A 13,312-nucleotide genomic window follows, 5' to 3' on the forward strand; every position below is an offset into this window, starting at 1 on the left:
GTCAAGTCCTCTGCTTATTGGTTTCCATAGAGCTAAGCTGATGGTTAAGGCAGCTGGATACCACATGGCCAACAGGACAGTTCAATCCCAGATCTAACAGCATGAGAAACACGCTTGGTGTGTGGGCACGTGTGTCCCAAACCCCAAAAGGAAAGAGAAATGAGGAAGGAATTGCAGCATGACCATGCCTCATGGGGGTGGGGAGGACAGGCTTTCTCCTCTCCCTATGTCTCTCCATCTCTTTCTGGTGAACACATGTGCCCTCTAGCCAAAAAAAGGAAAATAAGATTGGGAGAGAGGGCTGGTCAACCCTATAACCTAGTGATTGAGGGATCTGGATCCCACATGGGGGGGCCACAGCTTGAACCCCACCCTGGCAGTTTAGAAAACATGCCAGGCACATGTGTGTGTGTGTGTGTGTGTGTGTGTGTGTGTGTGTGTGTGCGCATGCCCCAAATCCTGACAGGATGGAGAAATGAAGAACGGACTGCAGCATGACCACACCCCACATAGGGAGTACTCCTTGCGTGTGCACACACACACACACACACACACACAACACGCACATACACACACACCACCTCTGGTAAGGACATATGCCCTCTGGCGATTTGGAAAAAAAAAAAAAAAGATTAGTGGAGAAGCAAACCAATGGAAGAAGCTTAAATTCCCAGGGCTCCCCCAAATATTCACTGCAAAGTACCTCTACTGACAGGATAGTAAATCCCCCATTGTAAAGTATATCCCCAGGCATCCTCCTGGAAGCAGGGCTATACCAGTGCTTCTTCCCTCACCAATACATTGTTTTATGTTGCTCTGAAGTAGGGGACAGGATGCAAGGGGTTAAACTGATACTGTGGGCTAAGCACAGAATTCTCAGCCTGTTGCTAGGATTCATTAACCAGAAGAAAAAGGTTCAGATTCAGAGGTCATTAGCTTGACAAGATTCCTGGTATTAACTACGAACTAATAGAATTCCTGGGAATCAAATCCACTGGCTGGCTGCCTGCTAGTTACAAATGCGCTGCCCAGGGAAATCCCAAGCTTGGCCCACAAGGAGCTGAGACTGCTCAAACCCTGCAGCAATTCCCCTGCCTGCCTGGGCGACTCCACTAAGGTGAGGTAGATGGTTTAAGCTGCACAGCCCTCAGCAGAGATCCTTGCTCTGCATTTCTTCAGAAAGACTGGAGGAAATGTACAAGGGGTTCTCTCCCATCAGACAGACCCAAACTGGCTGATCAAGTGGCCTGTGCTGCTGTCCTGGCAGGGAACGCTGGCCTTTCCTGTCCGGCAGGATGTGACCATGATTCTGGGTCCCTACCTCTGCCCTCTACTTTATCAGTCCCTCCTTTATAAATGAGAGCACTGAGGTTATACGTGTTCCCTTCCATATTATTAAGCTGTGGTCTGAGAACAGTTAAATCTGCCCTTTAGTCATAGATTGCCAAACAGATCATGAGAAGCACATCTGGACTTAATCAAGAGGGACGTTTCTTCCTCAGGATTCCTGCTCTCGGGCTGGATGTAGTAACACGGTCGTTTCTGAGTTGTTTTCCACTGGGGTTCCATTTTTTACTGTACATTAGGGTAGTTCCATTTTGTTCAGGGCGGTTTTCCCTGCGTGCATGCGTGCCTATGTGCTATGGTGGAGGTCGTAGAATGTGGTTGGTACCTCTAGCCTGGTAGCATGTTTTCCTGCCACCCTTTTCTTTTTCTTTTTCTTTGGTTGGGGGGAGTTTTTGCTATAGGACATGTGCACTCGCCAGAAAGACAGAGAGAGACAGAAGACAGAAAGTAAGAAATCACCCCCCCCCGGGGGGGGGGGGGGGAGGGGGCACGGGGGGGGGGGGGGGGAATGGCCACGCTGCAATCCCTTCTCCTCCTTTCTCCTCTTGGGATCTTGGGCATGAGTTTAAACCACTGGGTCTGGGACTCGAACCGCGGTCAACTACGTGGGAGTCCAGCAACATAGCTATTACGCTAACTGCTGGTCCCTTACAACCCTTTTCTTGATGGAAATCTTTTTTTTTTTTTAACTATAGGGTGCATGCACTCACAGGAGAGAGACAGAGTAGGAAAGTGAGAAATCAACTTCCAGGGTGGCCATGCTGCAATCCTTACTCCTCCATTCTCCTGCTGGGATTTTGGGCATGGACGTACACATTCCTAGTGTGATTTTGAAGCTGCCAGGTCTGAGACTTGAACAGTAGTTAGCCATGTAGGCATCCAGTGCCATCCCAAGAGGAAACTGGAGGGACTGAGGTGTGGCCATCCCCCCATGGGGGGTGATTTCTTGCTTTCTGTCTCTCTGTCTCTCTGGCAAGCACACATGCCCTATAACAAAAATATCTTTTAAAAAAGAGGGAATTCAGTGCCTTAATCAGTATGCCACCTGCTCACCCCCTTGATGGGGATCTTATCTCCTTAGAGTACAACCCTAGTGGAGCTTTTGGTCATACTGCTCTGCTCCTAACCAGTCTTGAGTAAGCATAAAACCCAGGTAGGCCCATCATAGTGTCCCATCTGCCCTTTATAGTGATTCATCTAACAGATAGGCAACAGAACCAGGAGGAAAGAGTCCTTCCCTGAATTAACAAACCTTCTGTTCCCACTGAAGTGGCTGAGCTAGGGCAGCTCACCATCTCTCCCCATCACATGGCCTACAGTAGAGAAACAGAGAGCAGAAACCAGAGACAGAACGAGGAATCCACTCAGGGTGTAGCATCCCACATCCCAGTTCCTTAAGCCCTGGTGGTGTACCAGAGGTCTAATTCCGTAAGCTCCACCCCTCGCCCTTCTCATCCCCATCCTTTCAGTTATAACATTTTGCTTAAGCTAGTATGAGTTGGGTTTCTGTCATCTGTGACCATTTGAAGAAGAGCTCTCATTAACATAAACTTGATGGTATGAATCGAGAGGGGAGAATGAGAACAATATTCATAGGCAGAAAATGGTTTTACCTTTTATCTGAGCCCAAACTGCACAGGAGTATCTTCTCACCTACAAAGAAAAACACAGCAAAGCATTCAGTGAGGTGGCACATGGTGTCAGTTTAAATAATACAGCTCAGAGGCTGGAGCCTTCTGAGGTCAGCTTTTTTTCATCTCTTAATTTGAATAGGAGGTCTTTAAAGTCCCACTTATCTCTAATATCTTTTGATTTAGCCACATATCACAGTGATCAAAGGACTGGCATGGGTAACAGGGACAGAAGTGACCTTAAAGATCATTTCTACAGGTTTTCAATAGATCTCAGAACGCATACACTATGGATAAACAACGAGAATGGCAGCAGGTTCATTTCCTTGCTAATCTGAGCAATGGACGTTGACTGCCTGGAGATCTATTGTGAAAAGAATTTGGAGGCCATGTCCTGTATGAGTGAGAAGTAGTGACGCACGATATAGGTGAAGCTATGAGAAGGCCTGGTATATAATTATAATACTTCACTTGTTTGGATATCTTGCAACCTCAGGTACCCAAAATATATCCAAAGAGCGAGCAAAAAAGCAACAAGAATGTCTGTGAAAGTTCATTCACAATGAAAGAAACCCACAAATTCGATGGGATGAGTCACTTCCTCTTCTCTCTCATCATCAGTATATACATATTTACCTGGTAGGAATGTCAAAATTATTCCTAGTTTTCTGTTTGAGCAAAGAGGAGCATAGTGCCACTATTTATTGGGACAAAGACAAAGAAGGAAAAACAAAAGGGAGGAATTGGAAGATTCGTATTTCCTGATTTTAAAATCTACTACAAAGCTATAGTAATCGAAACAGTGTGGTACTGAGATAAAGACAAATAGATCAATAGAATAGAATATAGAACCCAAAAGTAAATCCTTGCATCTATATCTAATGTTTTCTGACAAAGGTGTCAAGAGAAAAAAATATTTTTCCAACAAATTTCAACAAATGATGCAAGGAAAACTGATTATCTATTGCAAAAGAATAAAGCTGAATCTTTACCTAGCTCTATATGAAAAAAAAATTACTCAAAATGAATTTAAAAATCTAAATATAAGATATAAAACTATGAAAATCTTAGAAGATAGCATAGAGGAAAAGCTTTATGAAATTAGATTTGTCAGTGATTTCTTGGAGATGACACCAAAGGCACAGATAATAGAAGAGAAAATAAGGATTTCATCAAAATTAAAAACTTGTGTATCAAAGAATGCTAGCAAGAGAGTAAAAATGCAACACACAAAAAAGGAAACAAAATGTTTGAAAATTACATAGCTCATAAGGGATTAAGACCCAAAATATATAAAGAACTCCTAAAATTCAATGACAACAAAAATAAATATCCAATTCAAAAATTAGCATAGGACTTAGGGCTGGCTTCATGACACAGTTGTAATGAGGTGCTCAAAAGAAGCCAAATCCCACATGGTGATCACAGTTCAAATCCCTGGTCCAACCAGCCTGAAATATACCAGGTATGCACATATGTGCCCAAGATCCCATGGGTCGGAGGACTACAGGAAAGGGAAAGTAGCATGATCAGACCCTGTGGAGGGTCTCTCTCTCTCTCTTTCTGTGTGTCTCTGTCTCTCTCACAAGAAGAACCCAAACATTTGGTCTATAACAGCTTTTATCATGAATAAAGAAAAACAAAAGAAAGAAAAAGATGGCCATAGAATTTGAATAGATATTTCTCCAAAGATATACAGATGGCAATAAGCTTGTGAAAAGAAGCTCCACATCTCTAAGCATTAGGAAAATGCAAACTAAACCACAATGAGATACCTCCTCACACCCATTAGGATGTCTATTATTTTTTTAATTACTTATTTTATTTTATTTATTAGTCTTCTTTTTGATTTGCTATAGGGCACATGCATTCACCAGAATGAAACAGACAGAAACAGACAGAGAAAGTGAGAAAGCAAGTCGCCAGGTCCAGGACTCAAACACTGATCGACTATATGGGAATCCAGCTCCTTAACCATCACACCACCTGCTAGCCCCAGGATGTCTATTATTCAAAATAATGATGACAGCAAATGTTGGCATGGATGTGGAGAAACTGGAACCTTCGTGCATTACTGCTAGGAATGGAACATGGTGCAGCACTATGGAAAACAGTACAACAATACAGTGATACCTCAAAAAATTAAACATAGGGAACCAGCAGTTAGCATAATGGCTATGTCGCTGGACTCCCATGTAGTTGACCGCGGTTCGTGTCCCGGACCCGGTGACTTAAAACTCACGCCGGGCGCGTGTGCATGCGTGCCCAAGACCCCAAGAGGAGAATGGAGGAGAAGGGATTGCGGCGTGACCATCCCCCCTGGGGGGTGATTTCTCGCTTTCTGTCTCTATGTCTCTCTCTGTCTGTCTGGCGAGCACACGCGCCCTACAGTGAAAATCTCTCCAAAAAAAAAAAAAAATTAAACATAGAATTATCATTTGATCAAACAATTCTACTTATACATACATACAGAATAGACCTAAAAGCAAGGACTCAAATGGATATTTGTGCACCAATATTCATAGCAGCATTATTCAAAATAACCAAAAGGTGAAAGCAATTCAAGTGGCCATAGATGAATGAGCAGAAATGCAAACAGGTGGTATATTGATTTAATGAGAGATTATTCAGCCTTAGGATGGAAGGAAATTCTCACACATGCTACAACATTGGTGAACCTTGAAGACATTATGCTAGTGAAATAAGACAGTCATGAAAGGAAAAATACTATATGAGTCTACTTATTCGAGGTACTTAGAGTAATAAACTGCACAGAGGCATTCTGTCATTCACAGAGGCAGAAAGATGGTTGCCAGGGACAATGGGGAGAGAAGAATGAGGAATTGTCTAATGGGTAGTTTCAGATTTGCAAGATCAAAACAGTTTTAGAGACTGCACAGCAATGGGAATCTACTTAATGCTAGTGAACTATACCCTTAAAAATGGTTAGTATAGCGATTATTTTTATCGCTACTGTCAGGATAGCAATTTTTTTAAAAAATTGCTATAGGAGATGTGTATTCACTAAAGAGAGACTGAGAGGGAGAGATGGAAAGTGAAAATGCATGTTCCATGGTAGATGACTATGCTACAGTCCCTTCTCCTCCACTCTCCTCTTGGGCACACACACATACACACACACACACTGGCATGTTTTTTCAAGCTGCCAGGTCCAGGACTTGAACCATGCATTCGGCCATGTGGGGTCCAGTCACCTTAACCACCACATCACTGGCTGGCCCTAAGATAGCAAATTTTATGTTGTATATATTTTACTGTTACTAAAAATTGGGGGCCAGCAAGTGGCATGGTGTTTAAGGTGGCTGAATTCCCATATGGCCGACCTTGGTTCGAGTCCCAGACCCAGTGGCTTGAAAATCACACCAGCAGATGGTGTAATGGTTATGTCTCTAGACTCCCATGTAGTCGACCAAGGTTCAAGACCTACACCTGGCTACTACAACTCACACTGGGCGCATGTGTGTGTGTGCCCAAGATCCTAAGAAGAGAATAGAGAAGGGAATGTGTTGTGGCTATCCTTCCTCCTCCTTTTCTGTCTCTCTGTCCTTCAGGCAAGCACATGCACCCTATAAAATAAATCTCTCTCTAGAAAAAAAGAAGGAAAGAAAGAAAATCACACCAGGTGTGTGTGCATGCATGCCCAAAATCTCAAGAGGAGAACGGAACAGATTACAGTGTGGCCATCCCATCCCATTGAAGGGGTGATTTCTCACTTTCCCTTTCTCTGTCTCTCTCCTCTCTGTGTGAGCACACACATCCCATGGCAAAACCTAAAACTAAAAAAAAAAAAAAAAAAAAAAAATTAATTAATTAAAATTAGGGTTAGCCCTATAGTCTAATGGTTAAGGGAACCAGATCCCATATGACCAACCATGGTTTCAATTCTAGCCCATGACTTGAAAAAAAAGAAATTAAATAACAAAATGTTTAAAGTAATCATGTGACTGTAACACTAATATATTTGTTTTTTGTTTTGTTTTGTTTATAAAGAATTATTTTCTTTAACTTTATTTATTTTAATTTGACCAAAGAGGGACAGAGCAAGAGAGAAAGACAGGGAAAGTGAGAAAACAAGCTGCCAGCCTGGGACTCAAACCATGGTTGGCCATGTGGGAGTCCAGTGTCCTTAACCACTATGCCACCTGCCTGCCCCATTACTAATATACTTGAAACCAACAGGGAAAGTAATTACAGTTCAAATATACAGGTGCATATATAAATTTTTTCGAAGTCCCTTTGTATCCTATACCATCTTAAAGAAAAAGCACATATCTATTCAATTGTGTAAAAAAACTGTTATCAAGGGGCCAGCAGGTGGCGTAGTGGTTAGGGGTGCTGGACTCCCACATGGCCAATAACACCTTGCTTTCTCACTTTCCCTTTCTCTCTGTCTCTATCTGGTAAAATTTTAAAAATAAGTAATAATAATAAATAAAATTAAGTAGTGCTTTTTAAAAAAACACCCTTTAAAAAAAAACATTTATTTATTTACTTATCTATTTATTTGTTGTGATTTTTTTTCAAGTTGCTGGGTCTGGGACTCAAACCATGGTTGACCATGTGGAAATCCAGCACCTTAATTACAACACTACCTGCTAGCCCCAGCAATCATTGGTTTTACATCAAGCATGTTAATAGCACATTAGATTTGTGTTCCACATAGAATTTAATAGTGTCTGAGCCTTAAATATGAGACAAGCCTTACAGCTGAGATGGCCACATACTTTCATTTCAAATTTAGCAGTCAAGAATTTTTTTTTTCTTTTTTTGGAGATGTGTTTTGCTATAGGGCACATGCGCTCGCCAGACAGAGACAGAGAGACAGAAAGCGAGAAATCACCCCCCAGGGGGATGGCCACGCCACAATCCCTTCTCCTCCATTCTCCTCTTGGGATCTTTGGCATGCACTCACATGAGTTTAAGCCACCGGGTCCAGGACTTGAACAGCGGTTGACTACCTGCGAGTCCAGCGACATAGCCATTACGCTAACTGCTGGTCCCTGCAGTCAAGAATTTTTGACAGTAGGAACATCATTTTTCTGGATTCCAATACCAACCCTTGTGAATTTCCACCAGGTCTAGGGTTCTTCTAGGGCAACCATCACAATGGTTCTTTTATGAGATCTTCTATCCCTGACTGACTGATGCACTTTGGCTATTCTGCTTATCCAGCTCATTATATTTACTAATTATTTAATGAATATTTAGTTCTTTGTGTCATGAAAGAAGACAGTAGAGGGGAAAGTAGGGCTTATACTGTGGTCACGGAAGTGAAATAGCAGAAACATGGCAGGCAGAGCTGTGCTTTATCTGACCCCCTCTCCTGCTTCCCAGGAGGATGATGGGAAGCAGCAGCCTGGCTGGGGTACCAGAAATTGACAGAGAAATCCAGATGCAGTTTCAGCAATGTAACAGAATGAGGGCATTTGTGAAGCTTAAGAGAAAGAATCAAAACCAGGTCAGTTCAAACACAGATTTGACAAGGTGCCCCAGGAAGCTCACGAAGTCTTATTATCTAGAAGGGTTTCACCTGCCATCCTTTATAAAGGTAAAGCATTCAATGTGATGTCATAAACATGTTTTCATGGTTATCACATACATTGTCCAACTCAAATACTGGGGAAACAAGTGCTCAAACGTTCTTATTTTGTGTGAAGAAGAAAATATAGAATTTACAAGAACTTTTAAGGATATATACCTTCTTCCACTTGCTTGTGATTCGTACTATAATGCAGTAATCACTCCCTATTCTCAAGGGCGCGTTATAATATTTCCCGTAGTATAGCCTGTCTCCTACAGCTATGTCCATGGCACCATCTGGAACGTCTTTGGCCAGTAGTTCTGCAGCCACGTATCCACTGTCATCGGAGGTGTTGCCAAAGAATGACTCAGCCTCTTCAGAGTCACAAGAAAATGTGCTTTGGAGGGCCAAGGGAAGCACTAGCACCTGATAGGAACTAAGAAGAAAAAGAAAAAAAATAATAATAATTTTGTTTTGTTTTCAGTTTTTCTATCGATCCTCGCTTGGGGAATCCATTAATTCATTTATTTATATTTATTAGGCACTAGCTATGAGGGACGTACTTCTCTGGCACTGGGAACATAACACTGGACAAGAAGTCTGGCCTAGCAGACAGGGATGCAGAAAAAAACATAACTAGAGTCACACAGGAAGGTTCCTAGTTAGCGTCCTGGGGCCTCCCCATACCTTCTGGGTGCATGGGCGCCTGCGATTCCGGCCGGCTGAGGCTGGAGGTCGACTGCATCATGAAGACCCTGCTGAAGGTGCTGTCTCCCTATCTCTACCCCTTTCCCTCCCTTACTCCCCCACCCCCCTTCTTGGAAGAAAGAAAAGAAAGAAACTTAAAAAAAAAGAAAAAGAAAAAGAAAAGTCCTGGCCCACGTGACATTTACAGCCTGACCAGTGGAACACGCGTTTTTACCTACGGGTGTTCCTGCCAGAGGACACTGAGCAAACGACCTCACCACGTTTAAGCTGCAGGCAGATGCCAAGTACAGCCTCTCTGGCTGTGGGAAGGCGTCGCATGTATCGCCGCCCTGGGTGTATGTCTCCTGAAGTTGATCTAATCTGTGACTTTCACGTGGGCAAATAAAGCCTACTGTGAAGGGGCTCAAGTGGTCACATGGAGGCCAACTGCCTATCCCAGTTAATGTGCTAAGTCTGCAAAGAGGCTGCAGATGATCCCGTGGCAAGTCACGACAGAACCATATGACCGGCATTCGTTGCAGTTCACAGACTGATGCCAAAGTTCACGTGAAATCAATGAGCAGTCAGGAGGGCAAAGTCACCATGACTTAATTCAGCCTGACACCCTGAAACGGCCAGGAGGGGAAGATGTCATGTGTACATGGTGAAACCGCTCCCGAAGGGCGGACATAAAAATATACTAGCCACCAGGTGTCGTTGTGTTGTATGTTTTATTGTTATTTATCCCCAGCAAATTGAAAAATCTGTCAGAGGCAGGAAGTGTAAGGAAAAAAACGCAGTGAGAATGAATCACGCCTTTCTTTCTACGCCCGTCTGCTTGGTGCTTATCTCCTCCGGCCATGCCTCGTGACTGACATTTACCACCTGTACAGACTTGATAGCAGGGATTTGAATGATTTACTCTCTTCCTTTTAAGAATTATTTCCTTTATCATTATTGCTATTTTATTTTTTAATTTGACCAGAGTGAGACACACAGAGAGAGAGAGAGAGCGCAAGCCACCAGGTCCAGGACTTGAACCATAGTCAGCCATGTGGGAGTCCAGTGCCTTTAACCACCATGCCACCTGCCAGTCTGAATGATTTACTCTTGCATCCCTGCAGTCTTTGGCTAAGATCAATTCTGTGAGTGCTTTTGTGTATTTGTTTTTGCTATAGGGTGTGTGCACTCCCCAGAAACAGTGAGAGGGAAAGTAAGACATCACTCCCTCAGGAGGATGGCCATGCTGCAATCCCTTCTCCTCCACTCTCCTGTTGGCATTTTGGGCATGCATACGTGCATATGTGCCCAGCGTGTTTCTCGAGCCATTGGATTCGGTTCTTGAACCATGCAGCCATGTGAGATCCAGCTGCCTTAACCATCACGCCACCAGGAAAAGCATGCGTCCACACTAAATATGATTAGGGCAACTTCCAAAACTCATCTGGCCGCATCATTCTACTATACCAGTAAATTTGCACTTCCTGCTCCCCTTCCATAATGCCACCTCCAGTGTCCCACAGGCCCATGAGTCACAGTCAAGGCCTTGCCCCACAATAGGTGATGAATTTGGAAAATCTCTCAGGTTTCCATACATCCAAGATGCCCTCAGGCCTTGGTCTCCACAAAGTCTGGGCTCTCTTTCAGCAAAGAGCTTTCTACAAAAGAGACCAAGTGAAGCCTGCAGGGCTTGGGTTGTCTCCACCATCACCAGGCACCACTTTCTAAGCCTCCACTGCCTACAGGGAACACCTGTAACAACAAGCCTTCCAAGAACCTGGTGACATCCCTATGAATTGTGGCCCCAGGTAAGAAAGTAGATATTGCCAAAGCCCTATGTCATCTGTAAGCACAAACTTTTTCTTTTTCCTTTTCTTATTTTTCTTTTCTTGGAGAGGTTTTTGCTACGGGGTCTGTGGGCTTACCAGACAGACAGAAAGAGACAGAGAGACAGAAAGCGAGAAATCACCCCCCAGGGGGGATGGCCACACTGCAATCCCTTCTCCTCCATTCTCCTCTCGGGATCTTGGACACGCATGCAGGCGCGCCCGGCATGAGTTTAAGCCACTGGGTCCGGGACTTGAACCATGGTCGACTACATGGGAGTCCAGCGACATAGCCATTTCGATAACTGCTGGTCCCTTTTTTCTTTTCTTTTTTTTTAAGGAGAGATTATTGCTATAGGGAGTGTACACTTGCCCAGAGAGACAGAAAGCGAAAAATCACCTCCTAGGGGGATAGCCACACTGCAATCTATTTCTCCTCCATTCTCCTCTTGGGATTTTGGACATGCATGCACATATGCTTGGCATGAGTTTCAAGCCTCCAGGTCCAGGACTCAAACACAGTAGGCCATGCAGGAGTCCAGCAATGTAACCACTGTACCATCTGCTGGTGCCCGTAAGCACATCTTCCAATGCATCTCATGGTTCCATGCAGGCGGTGGAAGTGCAAGTTCGAGGCTCAGTGGCACCCCCTTGGTTCTATACGTTGTCCTCCAGAGGCATCACTCAAGGGCAGGAAGCAGCTCCCCAGCTGATCACCTGAGTTGCTTGATGACTACACGCATCCCCAGACCCTATCCCAGACCACTAAACCAGTCTCCAAGCAGTCTGGTCTGGGAATTCGTGCTGCTGAGGAAGCAACCCAGGTGGTTCTGATCACCTGACATGCGTGGGTGACACCAGTATTAAGGAAGCCTGGTGACAGGCTGCATCATCTGCCCAAGATCACCAAGTTCAGGAAGGGAGACGCGATCCCAGAGCTTTCGCTCCGAGTGCCCCAGCCACCACCCTAAACAGTGTGCAAAGCAGACTCGGGCCTGTCTCACTCACTGGTAAAGCTGCTATCCCCAGAGCGAGCAGGGCGTCAGGCTGAGAAACCAGCTCGCTGGCCTGCTGGTAACTAGCCCTGACGACACCAGGGAAGCAATTGCAGCTGTTGGGAACATGCCTATTCTGGAAAGGCTTCTCCCCTCGTTCTCACTGCCACCCCCCCCTTGAATGACTCACACATGCCCACTTCCTGTTTAGGAGGCACTGGTCAGCACAGAGCCACAGGGGTAGACTGCCACTTGGCTTTTCTTTTTGCCTTATGCAATGATTTGGCTTAAATATCAATTTGCTCTTGCAAATCCTCAGGAGAGGTGATGTCACAACTTCTGTTCTCCTTACAGCAACAGAGTTACAGAGCCTGCCAGTCCCTTGTCAGAAATCAAGGGACAAAAATATAGACAATGTCTATCCCTGGAAAGACCAGTGGGCGTGCACGGATCTTGAACTGGTAGAAAAGCAGGAAAACCCTGGGTTTCATGAGAAATGGACACACGACTAACATCTCCAGACTTTCTTTTTCATAATGTTATAATACCTCACATATACCTTTACATTGATTGTACTAAAGAGTCATTATCTGGGGGCTGGCAAGTAGCCTGATCGTTAAGGGCACTGGACTCCCACATGGCCAACTACGGTTTGAATCCCGGACCTGGTGGCTTACTTTCTCTCTCTCTCTCTCTCTCTGTCCCTTTCTGGTCAAAGTAAAATAAATCAATAAATCAATAAAAAAGATAAATAAAATAATTCTCATAAAAATAATCATCAATAAAATTAAATATTTATTTTTTTTAAAAAGTCATTATCTGAAGCATCAAGAGAAAGACAGACAATTAGGTTAGGCTAGCTACGTGGTCCTCTCGTGGACCTGGAATGTGATCAAGGTGCTCATTTCTCTCAGCCAGTCACCATCTTTCTCCCTAAAAAAAAAAGGTCTGATTTTACTTTCTGAATCCTGCCATGAACTTTGTTTGTTATTGTTGGAGAGGGTTTTTGCTATAGGGGGCATGTGCTCGCTAGAAAGGGAGAGACAGAGAGATAGAAAACAAGAAATCACCCCCCCAGTGGGGGATGGCCATGCCACAATCCCTTCTCCTCCATTCTCCTCTCAGGATCTTGGGCACGCATGCACACGCACCCGGTATGAGTTTAAGTCACAGGGTCCGGGACTCGAACCGTGGTCGACTACATGGGAGTCCAGAAACATAGCCATTATGCTAACTGCTGCTCCCCCTGCCATGAACTTTGTAAATAAAATGTTTAATTGAACT

The 13,312-nt window shown here is 44.2% G+C and overlaps 1 protein-coding gene across 1 annotated transcript in view; it reads right to left on the minus strand.

The window, feature by feature from the left end:
• Positions 1–13,312, minus strand: part of SUSD1 (sushi domain containing 1) — a 150,065-nt gene that overhangs the window by 6,585 nt on the left and 130,168 nt on the right. The window contains exons 16-17 of the mRNA XM_027769349.1: positions 8,698–8,956; positions 2,961–3,000 (exon numbers count right to left, since the gene is read on the minus strand). Coding sequence (XP_027625150.1) covers positions 2,961–3,000; positions 8,698–8,956 — 299 coding nt within the window. The remainder of the gene's footprint in view (positions 1–2,960; positions 3,001–8,697; positions 8,957–13,312) is intronic.

This window comes from Tupaia chinensis, unplaced genomic scaffold (assembly GCF_000334495.1).
Source record: "Tupaia chinensis unplaced genomic scaffold, TupChi_1.0 Scaffold000081_1, whole genome shotgun sequence".
Taxonomy (NCBI): domain Eukaryota; kingdom Metazoa; phylum Chordata; class Mammalia; order Scandentia; family Tupaiidae; genus Tupaia; species Tupaia belangeri.